This window comes from Rhipicephalus microplus, chromosome 2 (assembly GCF_043290135.1).
Source record: "Rhipicephalus microplus isolate Deutch F79 chromosome 2, USDA_Rmic, whole genome shotgun sequence".
NCBI lineage: Eukaryota > Metazoa > Arthropoda > Arachnida > Ixodida > Ixodidae > Rhipicephalus > Rhipicephalus microplus.
This window is the reverse complement of record NC_134701.1, coordinates 107,627,808-107,649,366: the sequence shown is the minus strand read 5'-3', so window position 1 is coordinate 107,649,366 and position 21,559 is coordinate 107,627,808. Positions and strand designations below refer to the sequence as shown.

General features: G+C 45.0%; 1 protein-coding gene across 1 annotated transcript in view; it reads right to left on the bottom strand.

The window, feature by feature from the left end:
- LOC142790829 (cell adhesion molecule Dscam1-like) overlaps positions 1-21,559 on the bottom strand; it is a 148,691-nt gene that overhangs the window by 54,494 nt on the left and 72,638 nt on the right. The window contains exons 7-8 of the mRNA XM_075885357.1: positions 3,177-3,581; positions 1,400-1,561 (exon numbers count right to left, since the gene is read on the bottom strand). Coding sequence (XP_075741472.1) covers positions 1,400-1,561; positions 3,177-3,581 — 567 coding nt within the window. The remainder of the gene's footprint in view (positions 1-1,399; positions 1,562-3,176; positions 3,582-21,559) is intronic.

The following is a 21,559-nucleotide window of genomic DNA, read 5'->3' as shown; positions in this document are numbered from 1 at the left end:
TCTTTTTCCCCCTTATTTCGTGCGACATTGGTTACGGACGCCAACAGCGATAGCGACGGACAACTATGCTGCGCGCCGCCCATTTTCTGCTCTCATAACAGCTTTGGCTGTAGAAAAATCGATATCTTCCCCCGTGTCTTCCTCGCACATGTGTGCTTGGGCACTACTTCAATGCAGCCGAATAAGTTTTCTGCTGTTGTAAGTTCAGTCTCGGAAACCGCTGATAGGTTGCGCCTTCGCTGTGAAATGGATCCGCTGTGCAAACAAGATGCGCGAAGAATCATGACAGCAGCCAGCCCAATTGGTAAATAAATAAGGGCGCAGCCATCACGAATATAAAGGTTGAACGTTTCGCATTTCGTGTTCCTAACACAAAAACGCACAGGTATACTAAATGACAAACGTGATAGCAGCGTGATAGAGAGTAAACATAGTGCCTCGAAGTTGGCCATGTCACTCCGCCCTTCATGATGACGTTATTCAGGGAGGCACAGAGCTCAGATAGCACAATATAGCTTGCGGAAGTCATGTCGAGTCCGAAGATTAGCTGTATAAGTTAGCAATCATGGATGTACAGGTGTACGAGCTAGGCATTTGTCTGCGTCTCATAAACGCTGATGAATGCCACGCATGCCGCCAGTTCTACATGCACCATATATCATTAAGGCCACGGCCATACCATCAGCAGTTATGTTTCATGTAATGGCACACATATTTTTTTACCCTTTGATGCATAAAATGAAGTCTATGTAATTGTGAAGATACGCAGCTTGTTTTTACTTCTTTTAACTTAAAAAAATATTTGGGGGATTCTAAGCCCCACTTTTCTGCTATGTCGAGTCCTCGGTTGTATGCGCCCGTTACAACTGAGCTCGAAAGCGAAATCATTAGCAAATATTTTTAATTACTCTACCATCAAAAAATTAGGCGTTATGACCGAAAGCACACAGTAATCGTGCAAATACGGCATATAAAAGTATATATTTGAATGAAGCTGGTTCACTGTTCCCAAAGTGTGGAAATCTCGTCAAAAAGGCGTGGCTTTCAAAGTGTTATATAACAAGAAACCGACAGTATCTCAGGATTCACATCAATGGCGTTCAGAGCGCAATTACATTCTTTACTACACTATAGAAATACCACGTTACTCCATCGCCAAGCCCCGACAACCATATAATCGGGAAGACGAAAATACAGTAATAACCTTCCTGTATGCATAAACGCATCTGCGTGCAACGAATCTCATATGAAATTTAAATCCACCTATACTTGAACACAATGTTAGAGTAATGAGGAGCGATGGCGCTTTTTCTTCTGAACAAACTTTGGGACAGTGACTTAGCTTGTTTAAATCATTTTTGGAATCGATTTACATAACTCATTTTTAATGTAAACTTACCGACCACTGAGACGTAGGTCGAACCACTGGCAACGAGTTGTGAACGTCCCGTGATGGCGCAGGTGTATTCGCCTTCGTCGGCAAACTTAAGCGCCTGTTGTACAAGAAGGCGCCCTCTGTTGTCCACAGATTGCCGATAGTTCACTGGAAGCACCATCCCCGCTGCAAACACAGAGCATAAACGAAGAGAATTAAGACAATGCGTAGAGAAGTCAATCAGGTATAGTTTGAATGAGCACTGCGCGTAGCTACGCCAAATGCTAGTGCGCTGTTTTCGATTACATTTAGAGTATCGAGCAAGTAGCTGAATATATATATATATATATATATATATATATATATATATATATATATATTTATATATATATTTATATAAAGAGAGAGAGAAAGGGAGTGAGAGAGAGAAAGAAAGATAAAGGGAGGAGTTCGAAAACACTGTACTAGCGAATGCGTCGCATCCGCATTCCTTCCCGCCACTGTCTAAGTGAATACACCACCTTGAGTATAACTATCTATGGATTCCCGCTAAATAACTGGGTACGAAAGGTGGCTAACCTATCTCTCCCATAAAATCAAGCAAAGGGAAGTGCATGGATATCACGTTTTTGCCGAGTGCAATATGTCGTGACGTGGTCAGCGTGGATCGGAAAAGACGGCGAAGCCAAGCCCAACACCCTCCGTCTAGTCGACTGCGTAAGCGGCTAGAGAAATGCGGTCCATGTTACGCGGGCAATGCTATCTCGTATCTTCAAGCAAGGCCTCCATCACACTTAATGAGATGCCGTTGGCCCAAGTAAATGAGGAGGCCATGACTTCAGCAGTGCAGATGTTTGCAGATAACGCGGCATGCTGAGGTTGACGTCACCGCGTTTACTCATCGTCTCAAAAAGTCCAGCGGCCGCAACCGCTTTCTTTCGTTGCCAAAAAGCGCTATTTGCGTTTAAATTTGCAACTGTTATGTCACTTTTTGAATTCAGCGGGGATCAGATGGTTCTTACGATCTTCGAAGTAACTTTTTTTTAATGCTGTAATTTCTCCAAAGCATTTTGTTGTGCTGGGTAGTACGAAGTGCAAGTTTCAACATCATGAAGCAGTAAGCGATTCGTTCGTTTTTTTAACGCTTGCTTCGCTCTCACAACACTACACAAGTGCGTCGATTGTTTTGGTGTTGAATACAAAAACTACAATGAAGGAGTCAACAATTACCTGAACTCACACAACCATGATTCGTAGCACTGTAAAATTTACGCCTTGTAAAATTTACGTAATAACAGTCACATGACAAAATGACATCATCACGCAATGGGTAGTCACGTGACATAGGTAGTTGTACTCAGTACGTTAAGCAAAAAAGGTATTACCTCCAGCAAAGCTTACAATTAGCCCACCGGCCAAACTTTGGTCGAAACAAGCTCTGCTGATAGTTCCAGTTAAGGCCGGAGTGAACAAGCGCGAGCAGACTCGCTAGCACGCCTTCCTAGTCCCGGCGTGTTTCATTCTAACACCTCTAGAGCAAGCGGTGCACTTTGTTGTGTAATTGCGTAAAAGATGAATGCCGGAAGACCACTGTTTTGTATGACGCCGAATGGTTAGTCTGTTATGCTGCGGAAGCGCACACCTAGAAGGCGCTCGCGAAAACCGCTTCCGGAAGACACATGATGCCTCTCATGGAATATGATGCCCAGTTAACCAAAGTATTTTTTTCCCTTCCGTCCCATCGGTCAAACATTCACTGGGTTTATACCACAGATACAAGCCTAAGCTTCACACTGTTCACCTTTCCGCCACACCAGGGACTCTATGGGATAACCGCCGTACGGGCACCGTAGTGTCAGCAGGGTTCCTGATACCACAGTGACGTTGCGGAGTGGTCGCACAAAGGGCGCTCCTTCGACGTCCACTCTGGCTGAATGAGCGTCGGTGGCGATGTCATTTCGTGCAACGCAGCTGTACTCCCCACTGTCCTCAAGTCTGGCGTCTGAGATGTTCAGCACAGACTGCACATCAGAAGCAGAGCGCTCGGCGGTGATCCTGAGTCTTTGAGATGGATAGAGAAAATCGCCATCGATTGCCCAGCTGATCTCGGGCGTCGGGCTGCCACGGGCACGGCAACGAAGCGACACAGCCTCCCCTCGTTTCACGGTCACCGATCCGAAAGTCTCCTCCAGTGTTGGTGACATGTCTGCGCTGGCGGAATCAGAAAGAACCCATGTGGGAAATAGAACTTTAGCCACCGTAGAAGCTCCACCCGCACTAAATACATTAGCAACCCGAATACCAAGAACATTTATTGGCACTTGAGGATAGCTAAACACTTCAAATGATAAAAATTGTCCCGAATATTGACATGTGTGGTCCTTTCTCATCAATTTGGCAAGCGTTTCGTTAATATAAATCTTGTAATAAGTTTTTGTGAGTTTTACAAGTGAAGTTGTTTCACCAAAAAATGTGTTACACTATCGTTCCTTTTTTTGGACAAGAGTCTTTTGTTACTAGCACGACTATTTAAGTTTTTTCAACAAATTACTATGCGCCTTTAAAAAACTAGATTTTCTTTTGTAGAAATGTTTAAGAAACACCTTACCAATCACACTTTTTTGGCGCTGATTACAAAGGAGATTTACGGAAGGAGCGCATCTGGATTCCGTACGAACTCGCTGCAACATTTAAAGCCGAGATCTGATCTCCTGATTTAAACAGTGAAATGACATAGCCGGTCTCCTTCAGAGAGGAACCCTGGGAAGAGCTAATGTAATTTTATCGGCAGTCAAAATATCAGGGAGCCTTTGTGAGTGAAAGATCATTCACTCAGGCGGTGTTCGTTAGCGTGACGAGTAATAAAACTGCAGCTAGGGTGACGTTCACACCCTACGTATATAAAAAACGATCAGTGCTGAGAGCAGATGAGAGAAACGTTGCATTACGGCTAATGCTCGCGCTGATGCACAGAATCACCTCATTATTTAGGATTCAGCCCACTAAGCAACGGGGAGCATCGAGAAAGCAAAACGATAAAATGATTATCTCGTATCGCCCAACCAAACATATGTTGCAAAAGGGGAACAGATGGGGGCTGGATTCCATTAGTGACAGATAAATACAAATGCAAGCTGCTTATCACTTCCGCTGCTGTTGGAGGTAAAGAGTAGATATCACCGTGTGTGCTCATCGCGTTCTTCTTAGCTGCTTACTTTGCTTTCGTGCACTATTTTCATTGTGCCATGCTAGTGAAAGAATAAAACAAAAAAGACGTAGGCGTTACCCGACTTACAAGCTTGAGTGGCATTATAAAGTGGTTATTTACAGTCATTACACCATCAGAGACAGCGTACACAGTCAAGTACCAGACGTTTTGTTCACTTGGTTTGGTTTGGTTTGGTTTGGTTTGGTTTTTTATGGCGCATAGGCAGCTTAAGCCATCATGCACCAAACGCATCGTATGATTCCCTTAAAATGTTGGGATGCCTCGTCGAGTCCTTGCCAAGGCAAGGCCCTTGAGGATACCAACCAGGTCCAAAAAACCTCGATCGTCTTCTCAAAAGTGGGAAGCCCTACGAGGTGTTTTTTGTGTATTTAGATGATGCAGGGTAAAAGTTTAGAGTTTGTCTAAAAATCCTGCTTCTTTTAGGAAGCTAAAAACTTCCGAGTTATCAACAAGCGAGTTTTCACTTATAAGCAGCGCCAGATGAAGAGGTATATATGTTCGTTGTAAAATACGATAAAATGTTTTTCCGTAATCACTCCAATTTAGTGGATGACAGTAAAATATTATTTACTGATACCTCACCTCCAAATTTCGGACCCATAGGTTTGTCCTCTTTTGCTAGTAAGTTAATATGAGTGAGGTGCGTGTGTCCATGCGTAAACGACATAAACTACTCCTATGAACCGTTCCTGGTGTGAGCAGGACTTCCATTCTTCTAAGGTGGGTTTCACTAGGTGAAGCTTGTTTTCTGTTTCTGAATGCCATCTTGTTTGCCATGCAATTCTGTGTTTGCGGTGTACTGATTTTATAACATCTTTGTAGGGAATGCTGACGTTCTTTATTTCTCCACGCTGTGCTTTTGCTGCACATTCATCTGCCTTTTCGTTTCCACAGATTCCGACGTGGCTCGGTACCCAGCAAAGCTCTATGTTGTGTCCCTGTTCTATAACAATTATTATGTTGTGTGGGATGTCATCTACACTGGTACACACGCGTTTCTCGAATAAAGGGCTCTTTGTACACCTAATAAGTCTGTGTGTAATATACTTTTCTCGATGTTTTCTTTTTTGATTCTGTCCCCGCTATTGAGACAGCGTAGCATTCTGCGGTAAATACGGATGTGCTTTGCGGAAGCCGAACTGTATGTTTCCAATAATTCTGTATAACCGCATTTCCAACATATCGTGTCGATTTGGAACCACCTGTGTAAAATGTTGTGTCTCGCATATTTTGCCTGAAGTGCTAGGAATTTTTGCAGTATAAGCTCGCGCAAGGTTTCCTTTTTTCTAAATTCAGTCAGCGTGAAGACGCACACAGAGGGGAGGCAGTACCAAGGTGGGAGTGCATTGGGTCTCTGAGCAATCATCGGCAACGTGTCCTTTATATTTAAATCTTGGCACTTCTCTTCAAATCTGAGAAGCAGCGGCCTAATTGCTTAGGGTTTGTTAATAAATAGTGTTCTGGGTGGCCATTGAGTAACTATAGGGTGACAAAGGCAGTTGGCCATTAATCGAATCTTTAGAACTTATGAGCATGTGAGCATGATTATTCTGTCTTCCAGTGGTGGTTCATTTGCCTTTACATACAGACTTTTTATAGGTTACGTCCTAAATGCACCGGTTTTGAGGCGCAGACCTTGATTGTGTCAGCTGGAGCCAGCTGTTTCAGATACAATTTTCTCGCTGATCTATACGCAATACTACCATAATCTAGGCAGGATCGTATACCAGAGCACTAAATTTGTTGTAGACCTGTCCTATTTGAACCCCAGCGTTTTCGTGACAGGACCTCCAGTACGTTCAGAGATCGGGATGCTTTTTTCTTCAACGTTTTTGTGTGTGGAAGGAGTGTAAGTTTCTTATCAAATACTATGTCCAAGAACTTGTTTTTTTTTTACTGGTAGTTCGGTTTGATTTAAGTGTAATGTAGGGTCTGTCTGTATGCCTCGTTTGAGAGAGAAGAGAATGGCCACGGTTTTTTGTGCAGAAAAGCGGGAACTATTACTGTATGCCCATGTTGTTATTTTGTTATTCGCTAACTGCACTTGTATTTTACATGTAGATATGCTGCAGGATGTGCCAGTTATTTGGAGGTCGTCGACGTAGAGTGAGTACATGATGAACTTGGGTATTACTTCTGATCGAGTTCATATTTATGACAAATAGGGCTGTGCCTAGAATGCACCCTTGGGGCACTTCATTTTCTTGAGTGAAACTTTTCGATAGTGTTGAACCTATACGCGACTAGAATAAACGGTTCAATAGGAAGTCGTTGAGGCAGTTCAACATCCTTCCGCGGATTCCTAGTTCAGCCAGATCCTGGAGGATTCCGAACCTCCAGGTGGTGTCGTATGCCCTTTGTAAATGAAAAACTATAAAAAATTCCACGTACAATGGGAATCTGTGATATGCGAAGCACGAAAGTGTCAGGTTGATATACCACTTTAAATTGAGCACAACATTACGAAGCGGATGTAAATTATGCCGTTCATGACTTCCTTGTCAGGATTATCATGTTTGAACGTGTCATTAACCTTCGTGATGTTATCACGACACCTGATTCGAAATTTGGTTTATGTGAAGCTACCGAAATGGCCCCAAGCGCATCATTATGTGCCAATACACTCCGACGCAACGTTGATGCACGCGCAGTCTAAGCACAGCGACGCTGCGCTGGTGAAACGCGAGAACTCTATAGTCTGACGCCAGGCGCGACCCGCGTCCGTCAGCGTGGCCCCGCGGCCACTGGCGCTAAGTGCGACTTCTGCCACTCTCGGTAAAGGAGGGACGCGGGCAGTGCTCAAACGCGCAGGTGTCTTAGAAACGCAGTGCGACGCGCACCTGCGAGTATGAGGCAGGCAGATTGGCGCCTAGCGTGGCCTCTCCCTCGTGACAGGACGAAATAAACAACGGCGCGCACGCGCACCACGTCCCGTCGAAGTGTATTGATGCCTTGAGTGTGAAATGTAGTCATGTTCTTAGATGACACGCATCTCATGATTATCATACTTGCACCAGTCACATACCTTCGTCATCCACTTGCGTCAGGTAATACCAAGTTTGGTATACGTGAAGCTAGCGAAACGACCGCGAGCGCATCATGAGCGTGGCATGTAGTCATGTCCTAACATGACACGCATCTCATTACTATCATGTTTGCACCAGTCATATGCCTTCGTCATGAATTCACGTCTCGTAATACCAATTTCGGTATACGTAAAGCTAGCGGAACGACCGCGAGCGCACCGAAGGCGTGGCGTGTAGTCTTGACTCATGACTTACATGAAAAGCATGTCATGATTTTTGCGTTAAGGTCTGCCGCTTGCGTTCGCCATGCAGCCAAGTCATACCAAACCAGTTTTGCAACATGTCTTGTGAACGAAACCACCACGAGAGCAGCAAGACCATGAAATATAAATCATGACATTTTTTGACATAAATGTCATAATTTTCAAGTTATGACTAGTCACTTACCCTTGTAATATAGACACGTTATGCCTTACCAAGTTTGGTATCGATACCAATAATGAAACGGCCACGAGAGCTAAAAGTTGTAAGCGGATAGATAGATAGATAGATAGATAGATAGATAGATAGATAGATAGATAGACAGATAGATAGATAGATAGATAGATAGATAGATAGATAGATAGAAACGCTCAATGTCACCAAAGTTCACTAATCAATGCTTCGCATTTAAAAGGCGGCCAGACAAATTTGTTTGTGTACAAAGGTTTCACGGACGGTGTGTTCAAGTCGTACAAGGTGGTCGGTTGTGCAGCACGATTTCTTAAAACCGCACTAATAAATATCGAGGAGTTTGCGTGATTCTGATACGAATGGCAGCCTAATATTAACAACACTTTCGAAGGACTTTGCGAGACAGCTGGTTAAAGCTATGGGTCTGTAGCTACTAGCACTGGTTGGTGCCTCTCCTGGTTTCAAAAATGGAAGGCTTCAGGTAATTTTCTGTATATCAAAACTTGGTTGAACAATGGTAAATGTATTTCTACGGCGCGTTCGGAGAGATGAGCTAACATTTCAAAGTGTATCTCGTCCGGTTCTGGTGCAGTTGGCTTGCCTGCAGTCAGTACTGTGCGTATTTCTTGATAAGTAATTAAGCCGTTGTATGATTCGTTTGTGTTTTCACTTGTTGGAAACTTTGCTTTTCGGCTGCGTGTTTCTGTTTCAGAAATGATTGTGTACAACGTGACGAGCTGGAAACAGGACAGAAGAATTCACCTAAAATATTTGCCTGTTACTCAATACTTGTCTCTACGCCAGGAGGCGTCAGCAATGGTACAGCGAACCGAGAAAACTTGCCGTCTATCTTCCAGTCCCGTTCCCACACATCTTTTGACGCGGTGGTGTTGTTCACGGAAGAGATGTGCTTTTGCTACGATGCTTTTTCAGTGTTGCGACGAATGTATCTGGCCTTGGCTCTGGCTTATTTAGAACTTACAAAGTTTTCCGGTATTGTGTACCTGCAAAAGGTCCCCCAAATCTTATTTTGCTCCTTTTTAGCTTCTTTTCACTCGTAAGTTTACCATGTTTTTCGATTTTCTTTTGCGAGTCAAGATGTCTGAGGGATAGATAGCCGGGAAGCTGTTACGATGCAGTTTGTAATACATTTATTTCGTTCCTCTATGTTGAGGGCTTCTGTCGCAAGTTTTTCTAGGCAAGCCTTTTCTTCGAAGAGGGCCCAGTCAGCGAAATGCAGCTTCCAACAACGTGGTTTTTATTTATTGATTTGAGGTGATGTTGTTTGGCTGATTAGTATGGGCAGATGATCGCTTCCGCATGGGTCATTTAGGGCATCCACTTAAGATTCATAAAAACAGAGAGTGAACAAAATGAAAGTCTATGCAGGTCAATTTTCTTGGGCTAGAAGAGCAGTAGGTTAATTTTCCTCTATCAAGTAGGCATATGTTATTGCTCAATAAAACAATTTCAATCATTTGGCTTCTAATGTCAGTTTTTTCACTACCCCGAAAAAAACGGAGTGTGCATTAAAATCTCCGACCTCCAAGAATGGCTCTGGCAGCTGTTCTATAGGGTGTTCTAAATCAGAAATGGATATTTTAAGATGTGGCTCCAAGTATGCGCTGCACGATGTAATCGTTTTAAATGTGTGTATGGTGGCCGCCACGGCTTCTATTCTGGTTCTATGTTTGTGTTCTCGCGCTGGCACTCCACTCTTGACTATAATTGCAACACCACCTGAGAGCCTACTTGCCTGCTCTCGGTCGTGCCGGAATACACTGTAGCTTTTCAAGATGTTTTTCAAGGAATTACATTTGTTTCTTGTAAACACAAGCCTACTGTTGAAAAAGTGGCTAGTATGTCCTTTATGTCGTTTAAATTATGTTGGAGTCTCCTGCAGTTCCAGTGTATAAAAGCCATCCTCAGCCCAGAAGGCTTTGAAAGCTCTGCTGCGCTTTTTGCGGACAACTGGCCTCAGAGACAGACTTTAGTGTCTTATACTCTTCAATGTTGCCTTTCCTCTGTCGCAATTTTTTTTGTAATTTCTCCCTCTCTTCGCAACATTTCTTTTTATATCTTTCATTCCTCTCACCCCTTTTCTCCAGCACAGGGTAGCCAGCCATTCTAAGAACTGGCTAACCTCCCTGTCTTTCCGCTTAAACTTTCTTCCTCCTCCTCATCCATGTTGTATGTAACGGTTAGTGTACAACCTAAGTTTTGTTATCAGGCCCTGGGCTTGCGTTTTTTTTTATCCAAGGAGTCCCGCCATCGTTCCAGCGTCGACAGTCCAGGACTACCCTGACTTCTGTCCATCGCATCGCCTGACATGATGGACGTCCGCCCTGATTGTACGGATTTCTTCACGTTTAGCCCCTCCACATGGAGAGAGGCCTTCAGGCTCGCTGACCCAGTGATTCGCACAGCCTGAGATTGAGATAGTGGTGCAGCGGGAGCTGCGTCCACTTTGGGCGCTGCGTGCCCAGCCCCGACGTCATTCGGTGTGCCCTGAGAAGGCGCTGAAGGCCACTGTGTTGCCGCACCGTGTTGCAGCACAACGGAGTAGCGTTTGCTTTCCGTCAACGAAAGACGCTTCCGCGTTTCTCTCAAGCTGATGTTTTCCTTCACTTTGAGAGTAACAATCCTTTTTAGGGGCGAAGCTCCTAATAACACCAGTTCATCGCTCGTAGTCGTAGTGGTAGTGTGTAACCAGCGTTACATTTTGACCTCCAAGGTGGTACCGGTGGGAGATTTTTCCTGTGCATTGTCAACAATAAAAAAATTGCAGCGTGCGCGTTAACTAAGAGCCGAATGCTCCTGTCTCTCATTGCCCATTAGCAGCCATTGGCATAAATATTGAGCACTATCTGACAACAAAGGGTTGCTACTTTATACTCACTGGGTGTAACCTCTTTAGTTTTAGAAAGGTTTAGCGAGCGTTGAGCCGCAATGTCACAAATACAATGAACTACTATATACCATGAACTCGAGGTGGTTAAAGGTGGGAAGTAGACCCGAAGCGCAAGTCGTAAGAAAGTGTGTGTGTGCCACTTCTAGTTTAGTCCTTCGAATGTCCGCTGGATGGCGGTGCTTCTATATGAGGAATATATGATAAGAAGATGCGAGATGATGGTGCTTGGAGTGTTCAATAGATGGATGAACGGACACACAGACAGATGCAGGAATGGACGCATGAACGGACGCAGGGGCGGATGCGTGGACGAACGCAGGTACGGACGCATGAACAGATGCACGCATGGACGGGTGGATGGACGCATGGACGGTCACACAGACGGACGCATGGACGGACGGAAGCAAGAACGAATAGACAGAAGAATGCTTCACCCACTCTCCATCATTCACTCCGTGGATAAGCTGCTATTTCTTTTCTTGTTTCCATATTGGGTAAGCTCGGGAGTGCGCAGGATGACTACCCTCTCAGTTCACACAGTGGTGTGGTTGGACTTCGCAATTTTCGGAAGTGTTTTCGTGAGAGTCACACTTAGCACATGTGTTTTGGTCTCTGCAGCTCTGTGAGCCATGGCTGTATTGTTGGCATTTAAAGCAGCGTCGGGGGTTTTGTATGTATGGGTGTAGTTTCTGTTGGGTGTATCCAACCCAACTGAAACTTCTGGTAGTATGCTTGATGTGAAAGTAAGAACGAAGTGCTTTGTTTGTATTTCCTTTTTTCTCTTGTGATTTTTATTTCATATACATTTGTGACGTTTTGGTCCTTCAGCCCATTCAGGAGTTCATCTTCACTTACATATATGAGGTCATCGTCAGAAATGACACCTAAGACAGTATTCAGTGATCGGTGAGGTGTAATAGACACTAGATTGTCTTCGAAGGCAGTGAGTTTTGAAAGGTTCTTATAATAGTGCTTGTACAGTACTTCCAAAAGAAGGTCATCCTTAGCTAGTTTCTTGATTTTACACCTTTGCCTTAAGGTGTTGGTTAGGGTTCTGTATACATTGAAAGGGAGACATGTCTCACTGTTCTTTCTGCGTGCTCGCTATGAATCACATGGAATCTTGAAAATGTTCATTTGCTGTTAGTGAAAAATTTTGATGTTAGATCAGTGCGCATCCTTTTTTGAGAGTGGCGATCAGGTGAAAAGACTGGGGAGTGTATCTAGTTTGTGTGTGCTTCAGCCGTAGTAGCAGCCACCCACCATGGAGCCAAACGAGGGGACGGGACAGGGTCTCACGTGCAAGACCTGCCAACGCCAGCTGTATACCACGACTATAACCGAATATGGCTTAACTCAGGGTAGTTAGCCCCACAAGGTTAACCCTTGCCGCCAGAGAACAAGGAAGTAAATAGAACAGAGGTGTAGACAGGACCGACAAAATGTGGGGCGGAAAGACGAAGATGTAGGAGAGAGATAGGAAAAGGTGACTGCCGATTTCCTCTGGATGGATCAGCCCAGGGGTGGCGCTTACGTGAAGCTTATGTGAAGGGGTGTGTTGCCTCTGCCGGGAGGCCTTAAAGGACCAATCACTTGGCGTCGGTTTACCCCAGGATCCTCTTTCCCCAGATCGGGCTCAGCCAGCACGGCTAGGCGCGGGAGAGGTCAACACCCCTCGTTAGCTCGGGTCCGTGGTGTCACTACACACCAAACTCCTGCTACGCAGACGCCCCTGCGGGAGTTTTGTTCTCGCGTATTTCCAGCGATCTAAAAATCATACAAAGCCATTGACCTACCAGAGTTTATTGTCGCTAGCTAGAGTCCAGCTAGCTTGAATAGATTCACATATCTTAAATACAGAGACATATTAAGGAACGCACTTTTTCATACATGAAGCAAGTTTTACAGGCAACATCTCACCATCAACGCAAAATAAGTTCAGATATTTTGTGCCGCAATTCTTCCAGCCGTCTGTCAAGTTGTACATGCATCACGAAACGAAGATTCATTTACACTTCTGATGGAAGTATCACCTGAAACATTCAATATTATTATGGCTATAATTGATGTGAAGATATGGCCACATGCTAGACCCTGCGCCTAAAACTTTCACTGGATCGAAGCGCATCGTCGAACACAAATTGCAAAAATAATAAAACTGGATAACTTATCGACAGTACGTTTTATGTAATGACTGAAGGGGCCGATTACAAGGTGCGCCTAAAAGCAAACGGAGAAAGAAGCCATAGTTTGGCCGCAAGGGGGAATCAATGACAGCAATAGCAACAAATAAAAATATCAAGCGAAAAGTGGTGTTTCAACAATTGCAGTGCCAGGTCAAACTGAGGAAAAAACGGCGGCATATCGTAACGATGAATGATGGAGGGTGGGGCGAAGCATCCATTCGTCTATTCGTTCTTGCTTCCATCTTTGCATGCGTCCGTCTGTGTGACCGTCTGTGCATGCGTCTGTTCGTGCGTCTGCACGTTCATCCGTGCATCCATCTCTGCGTTCGTCCATGCATTCGCCCCTGCGTTCGTCCATGCGTCCATCCGTTCGCGCAGCCATCCGTGCGTCCGTCCATGCGTCAGTCTGTGTGTCCGTTCGTCCATTTAGTCAACACTCCAAGTACCACCATCTCACATCTTTTCATTATATATTCCACATATAGAAGCACCGCCATACAACGGACATTCGAAGGCTAAACAAGAGGTGGCACACGCACAATTTTTTACGGCTTGCGCTTCGTGTCTACTTCCCACATTTAACCACCTCGAGTTCATGGTATATACTACTTCACTGTGTTCTTGGCACGGCGGCCCAACGCTCGCTAAACCTTCTAAAACTAAGGAGGTTACGCCCAGCGAGTATAACGTAGCAACCGTTTCTTGTCAGATAGTGATCAATGTACATGCCATTGGCTACTAATGGGAAATGAGAGAACGGAGAATTCGGCTTTTAGTTAACGCGCACGCTGCGAATTTTTTATTGTTCAAAAACGCACAGGAGAAAGCTCCCACCGGCACCACCTTGCAGGTCAAAGCGTAGGACATGTTATGCACTACTACGAGGGACGAACGGGTGCCCCTTTAAGGAACTTCGCCCCCTAAAAAAAGCGCCTCCTTCCACAAGTAAGTCTGTGCTCAAAAGCACTTGCAGCCAGCCATCAACCAAAACGACTGAAAATAAATATCGTTTGCGATGTTTAAGTCTTTCTTTTTGTAAGTGAACCATATGCAAATTTAAACAGTGGCAACGAGATTGAAAATTGCAGAGCGCGGCTCAAAAAGGAAGCACGCACAAAAAGAGCGCACACAAGACGAGCGCGAGCTAACCATGTTCACAGTTCAAACTCAAAGGACGCACGAAACGTTTAGGCGATTTCAAGATTGAAAGCGTTGTGCCCCAACAGAACGTCCGGTCACCTCATTTACCAGCACCTAAAGTTGAAACTAAAAGGACATTTTCACATTTTTTCAAGGATAAAGAAGTCTCTTATTAGTTTTTCATGTGAAAATTACGTGCGTAATGTTGAACACCACCTCTTAAATGTTTTATATAGCTAAAGATAAGAGATATTTAAATATATTTTGCCAAATAAGGAAAGGGAAGTGTAGAAAATCAGTGGGCCCTGTTTTTTAACGCTTTTCTTACCTACCGATGGTAATAAAGCATAGCGGTGGACAAAAGCAGATGTTTTCAAAGGCTGGTGTTTGTAAACGAAAAAAAAAATCAACTATTGATTCTTTATGCATGTGATTTTCTCTCCTCACAGGCTGGCTTTACGCTCCCCCTAGTAGAGTACCTAGTACTCTTAATCGTTACCCACTTTTTAGGGACGAAGCTTTTTATAGCGGCACCCATTCATCCCTCGTAGCCGTTGTAGTAGGTAACAAGTATAACATTTTGACTTCCAAGCTGGAGCTGGTGAGAGATTTCTTCTGTGCGTTGTTGAACAATAAAAAACAGTGCTCAATGTACATGCCAGTGGCTGATAATGGGGATTGAGAGACAGGAGTATTCGGCTTTAAGTTAACGCGCATGCTGCCATTCCCATTAGCAGTCATTGGCATGTACATTAAGCACTATCTGACAAGAAAGGGTTATTACGTTACACTCGCTTGGTGTAACCTCCTTAGTTTTAGAAAGGTTTAGCGAGCGTTGAGCCGCAGTGTCATAAATACAATGAACTAGTATATACCATGAATGAACTTGAGGTGGTTAAAGGTGGGAAGTAGATACGAAGCGCAAGCCGTAAGAAAGTGTGTGTGTGACACCTCTCGTTTATTCCTTGGAATATCCGCTGGATGGCGATGCTTCTATATGGGGAATATATCATGAAAAGATGCGAGATGGTGGTACTTGGAGTGTTGAATAGATGGACGAACGGACTCACAGACAGATGCATGGATGTATGCATGAACGGACGCAGGCGCGGATGCATGGGTGAACGCAGGGACGGACGCACAAACAGACGCAAGTACGGGTGGGCGAATAGACGCTGGGACAGTCACACAGACGGACAAATGGATGGACGAAAGCAAGAACAAACGAACGGACGAATGCTTCGCCCCACTCTCCATCATTAACTCCGTGGATATGCTGCCAATTTTTTCTAAACTCACAAACAGTGAAAGGGCCTATACGCAGAGGTGTACACAAAATAAGCGCGACCTAGTGCCACACTTGTTACTTCGCTGCGTTTGAAATGCGTGTTCTTTTCGGAAACGGAAAGCCTGGAGCAGTCGAAGTGACCTTCTTGCGCCCTATGACCAGAACACAATTGTCCCGGTTACAGCCCTCAAAGTACAATTCTCCGCCATCACGAGAGAAGCGGGCGCGCGGTGCACCGTGAGACTAGAATCGTTGGGCACAATACGTGAGGGAACCGTTGAGTGCGCCCTTCGCGCCCTTTCACTGGCTGAGCTGCATGACAACACGCTGATATTCACACGATATCAGCCTGTCTATATAAGTAGCTGCACGTTACTACGGTCGCGATCATGTGTGCTTGTAGCTAAGGGGCTAAAGCCACGCGTGGCGAATTGAGAGGTCCCCTGTAAGTGCATGATGGTTGAGACAAATGGTGATGGCAAATTCTGACAAGAATGTCCATGTAATTGACAACAAAGCGGCAGCTGTGTGTAACAGATCCCAGTATGTCCTAACCTGTGTTGCCTTATAAACCTGTGTGTACTCAAGCTGTAGGCATATCCAAACTTTATTTCACCGACGTATGCAAACACGGCACAAAACAATAACAATCTTTATCAACATTCTTTGCTTGACAAGCACAAATGCTTAAGGTGTTCACCGCTTATGCGGCCCAAGAGGCTCTCGTGAAACTAGCGATGACGGCGGTCAACTCCACTGTAAGCCCGTGGACGAAGTATCGCACTCACCTATCTTCTCCCGCACAACACCGCATAAACGTTTAATTCTGTCTCTTGGCTAAAATAGCGGAATATTATGTCTCTATACCTCTACTTTTTCGCATAAATGATTGAGAACACCGTAGGGCCGCTCATGTACAGAGTCATTCATAGAAACGGACCACTTCACACCGTATACCATCTGCACAAGAATGCTGCAGTCTCGTACAGAAGAAAGTAAAGGTGGCGGGAAAACAGTGGCACATTTGCAGCATGGCCCACCATAACTTATCACGAACTCCGGGTGCCTGTAACATGCCATAACGCATTGAATATCTGTGTGGCTGGGCTTGGTCTCGCTTTAATGCAGATGCACGAGTGTGGTTCTAGGTTTGTGTCTGTTCGGAACAAAAGCTCGGCAGTGTGATGAAACGAAAATCTGTTTCTCGCCGTTACAAATAGCGCCTCGTGGCGCATCCAGATAAACAACTAGTGTGAGCAATGCAGGGCTGATAAATGACGCAGTAGCAGCCTCATGTGCATGACTCGTACAAGATGGCTCCAGCAAAAATAAACTTGGTGCACACTAAAGTGGTTTGTGTAGCCGAAAAGGCTCCATTATATTCACACGTTCCATTATGCCGCACGTTAACTCTTCATTAAATATTTGTAGATTCAAACGCTTATATAAGCAGCCTTCCAAAGCTTTGTTTCTTTCTTTTTATCAATTATTTGTAAATGTACACGTTTATAAAAGCCGCCTTTCGAAGCTTTCTTTCTTTATTGCTGGAATAAAATGTCATCCGCCTCTTATAGCAGCTAACAAAGGCGTTTAATGATGACTTTGCGATGAAATGCAGTGTAAAATACGCTTTTATACCAATGCATGCGGCTTCAAAGGTGAAAAGTTATCGCGACAATGTCATCGGGAACATGCAAAAAATAAATACAACTGCGAAAAAAATTCTGGACTGCGTCGCATTCAGCATGTGGCGAGGCAAAATGAATGGTTCTCTGGGTGTCAAAACCACACCACTACTTAGGAATACCGCGGGGCGCCACGCCGGTTTCACGTACGAACCATTGTGAGCATTCCTACTTTTTTGGTCTTTGCTTTGCAAAAGCACGATGACTAAGATACAGCAATCTTTTGAAGAATAGCGACCTGAAATGTATGGGCGTCTGAATTCTATTATCAAAAAGTGAGGACGCAAATATAGAACAAGAAAACCAAGAAAAAAAAATAAAAGAATGCTTTAAAGAGTAACGTAGATCAGAATATACGAGAAACAAATTCTAGTACAAAAGTGCAACCTAGGCACTCTTGTTGCAAACAACACATTCAAAGTAAGTCACCGTGTGCAAATACCAGAACGACTGTGACTGCACAATGACGGGGTAAAGCTATGGAGAGCGGGGAGCCAAAACATTATTCCCAAAGTTTGAAAATTGAAGAACTGTGGAGCACAGTCGTATACAATGAAACTGATCGTTGCGTGAAGAAAAGAACTATAACACGTGTGTCCAAACAGAAGGACAGAGGACGGGTACGTCCTATGCAACAGCTGAGTGGTGGCTAAGTAGCCAAAGAACAACAATAAATAAAAAAAAATTTGAAAGGAAAACACAGTATTTTCCCAGCGTGGGCCAGCGGATATCTATTTTGTCTGCTACATGTATGTTTTTTTTTGTTGTTGTTCAGTCTTTTTTTAAGCAATGCTTGGTCCCGGCCACGCCACATTCTGTCAAACAGACGACTTATAAACATCAAGGGCGAGCGTAAAGGTGGTTTCAGCCACTACGCGCAAATTGTGGATCGTTCTTTACGGAGTTTTGCTGTGACTAAACACCATTTCAACCTGCACACCTGTCTTCCCTATAGAAGAATATAGGCCAGGCAGCCGTTTCACATGTGAGGTTATAACTATTGTACACCTAAAAGAAGTGTATTGACATCATCTGGGCTATAGTCGAATTTGGCCCCCTAACTTTACAAGGTGAAACCATTAAGAGAGAGAAAGAGAGAGAATTTATTTACACAGAGGTAGAAAGGTCGACCTGAGCTATAGTTTGTTCTGGCCTGCTACTCTACACTGGGGAAGGGTGTCTGAGGAGTGAAAGAGTGATGAATGACGATGGTAAGGTAGAGAGATGATATGTTCTTATTAGGCTGGGTAACTCTACAGATGTGCATCCAGTCCAGTTGCTTCTAAGAAAGCGATGACGGCTCGTATAACCACATGTGGGCTGCAGGCGTCAGGCCAAGGACCTAACACAACCTTATCGGTTAATGGCCGACTAATATATCGGCCAATCGAAGATATCAGTTGCTGACGTTCGCTTGCATATGCTGGAGAGTCGCAAAATATATGTTCGAGCGTTTATGGCAACCGACAGTGACCACAATTTGGACCTGTGTCATTACAGCCAATCAAGTGGGTGTAACGTCGCGTGTAAGCCACACCGAGGTGAATGCGGTGGATAATGCATGAGATGCTTCTCTTTAACTTGTGAGACATACGGAACTTCAGTTCCAGGTCCCATTTGTGCAGCCGCTTGTGCTGGCGTCCTGGTTTTTCCCAGTGCTCTAAGATGGAGTTGCGCATTACGCGTCGAAGTAGTATGTTAGTATCTTGTCGAGAAAATGCGATGCACTCTTCCCGGGCACTACTTAAAGCTGTCTTAGCTTCAGCGTCCGCATCTTCATTGCCCATTATGCCACAATGAGCAGGTATCCATTGAAATGTTACATAATGTCCATTTTTGTAGCAATGCCAAGAAGCTCTGCTATTTCAATCGATAAAGTATGATATGGACCTTGTCTCATGAAGTCATCGATGGTTTGAAGAGCAGCTTTGGCATCGCACAGTATCGTCCATTTACGAGCGGGTTCTGTCGACATGAAACGTATTGCCTCCCGAATAGCAACAAGTTCCGCGGCTCTTGATGTGGTCTTGTGATCTATCTTGAAACGTCGAGATATCTTCATCTGCGGGATGAGAAAGGCTGCGGCGGAGGCACGCGACAAGGTAGATCCATCAGTATATACGTGTGCCACACCGTCGCACGTAGTGTAAATGTGCAGCAGTGTAAGTTGCTTTTGGCCGATCGATGATACAAGGGACTTTTTCATAATCCCAGGAATCTGAAGTATGACAAGTGGTCTGGGCAGGAGCCACGGAGGTGTCTCAGGAACACGTGGGGGTGAGAATCTGGGCGGTATGATGTTCTCGAGCCGCGATATAGCCGTTGATTACCTGTAGTCTCGGTGGCTGGCAGGGAGCGCTGATAAGGGATGTTGCCTGTGTCGAGTCAACAGGCGAAGGTGGACTCAAAGAGGCTCGCTGAGGGCATATACTTTGATTGGACAAGCCCGAGCTTCGGCGAGAGTTCCCTTGGTTGATGTGCATTGAGTTAAGCCCAAACATGTGCGCAACCCTTCAGCTTGGATGCTTTCTAGCGTGCTTGCACAACTGGGCTTCATTCTTGAAAGCATGGGCAGGCAATCTTTATTCGTAAGTACCCTACGAATAAAGATTGGCACAGTTGCAGGAGAGCTGCCTCCGATGGGCCCCATCTTGTTCCGGCCATGACCCGAAGAACTTGGAAAAAACTCTTGAGCGTTGACTTCAAGGCTGTGACGTGTTTTGACCACGATAGATTCTGGTCGAGTATAACACCCAGGAACTTGGGTTGCGCAACAGCACGAATTCCTGTTCCATTCACAGTTAGTGGGTACCTTGTCATTCGTTTTCGTGTAAGTGCAAGCCCTGCGCATTTTTCAGTTCACAGTGCGAGATCCTGGTGACGTAGATACCTTGCTGTGGGGGTCACTGCATGTTGCAGTCGAGCACGCAGTTGGGGGCGCGTAGCTCCAGAAGCCCAGATGCAGATGTCGTCCGCATCTGTGCTCACCTTCACCGTGTCACGAAGTTCAGTAGCAAGTCCAATCAAGGTGATGTTAAAAAGTGTTGGACTGAGAACACTCCCTTGGGGAACACCACGGTGAATGTTATAATGGTGTGTATCTTTATCGCTTGTTGACATATACACGGTACGGTCGCTATGGTAGCTCACGATCTATGCATACAGATTTCCGCTGATTTCTAGATCCTCAAGCGCATCAAGGATAGCATAATGTAAGACATTGTCATAGGCGCCTTTAATGTCAAGAAAAACAGCAGCCACTAGTCTGCCTCGACATCTTTCCTGCTCAACATCAGAGACCAAGTTGATGACCCCGTCAATGGCTGATTGGCCTCTCCTAAAGCCATTCATGAAAGCAGCAAAGCGATTATTGCTCTCTAAGAGCCAGTCTAATTTCAACAATACCATCCTTTCCATGATTTTGCCATGCAGCTGCTTAAGGTGATCGGCCGGTAAGATGAAAGCTGTTTAGGGCACTTCCCTGGTTTAAGCAGTGCGAATATGCGGCTGCACTTCCACTTATCTAGAACATTTCCTGACTCCCAGGAGGTGTTGTAGTAAGATAACAGGATCTGTCGTACTTCTGTATCAAGATGGCGAAGTGCAGCGTACGTAATTCCGTCCGGCCCGGGTGTCAATGAGCGTCGAGAAAGTGAAATTGCAGCGTCCCGTTTCTGCGTTGTAAAAGGCTTTCCGAGGCGTTCGTCGAAAGACGGGGGCACAGTGGTGGTAAGTACTTGTGTCAAAGTGTGAGTGGTGGAAACGACGAGGCTACAGTAGTCCTTGGCTACCTCTATTTCACTCCGACCTGATGTAGAGCCACCGCACGGAATGGCCAAATTTGTTGTGGAGAAGACTGTAGACTGCGTATTATCCACCAGATTTTAGAGAGAGGCTGTCTTCGGTTCAAAGAACCGCAGAACGGCCTCCATCGTTGCCTGTCCAGCTTGTCGAGATGCCGAAGAACGTGTCGTTGAGCTTGACTACAGGCTGAGAGGTTTGACGGTGATCTTGTTCTTCTGTATCGCCGTTCTGCGCGGCGACAGATAGCACGAAGGGCCTCGTATTGTAAGTCGATAGCTGATCGTTGCAGCAGAATGGTAACTTGTCTTGTTGTGCCGCGCAGGGACGAAGAAATGATGTCTTGTACTTCAGATGGTGTAGCAGTGCGCTGACAGCTGGTTTTCACAGATGACTTGAAGAGACGCTAGTCTGTCTGATGAACGCAGCGTGTGGATGAACGGCGCTACCACATAAACTGAACAT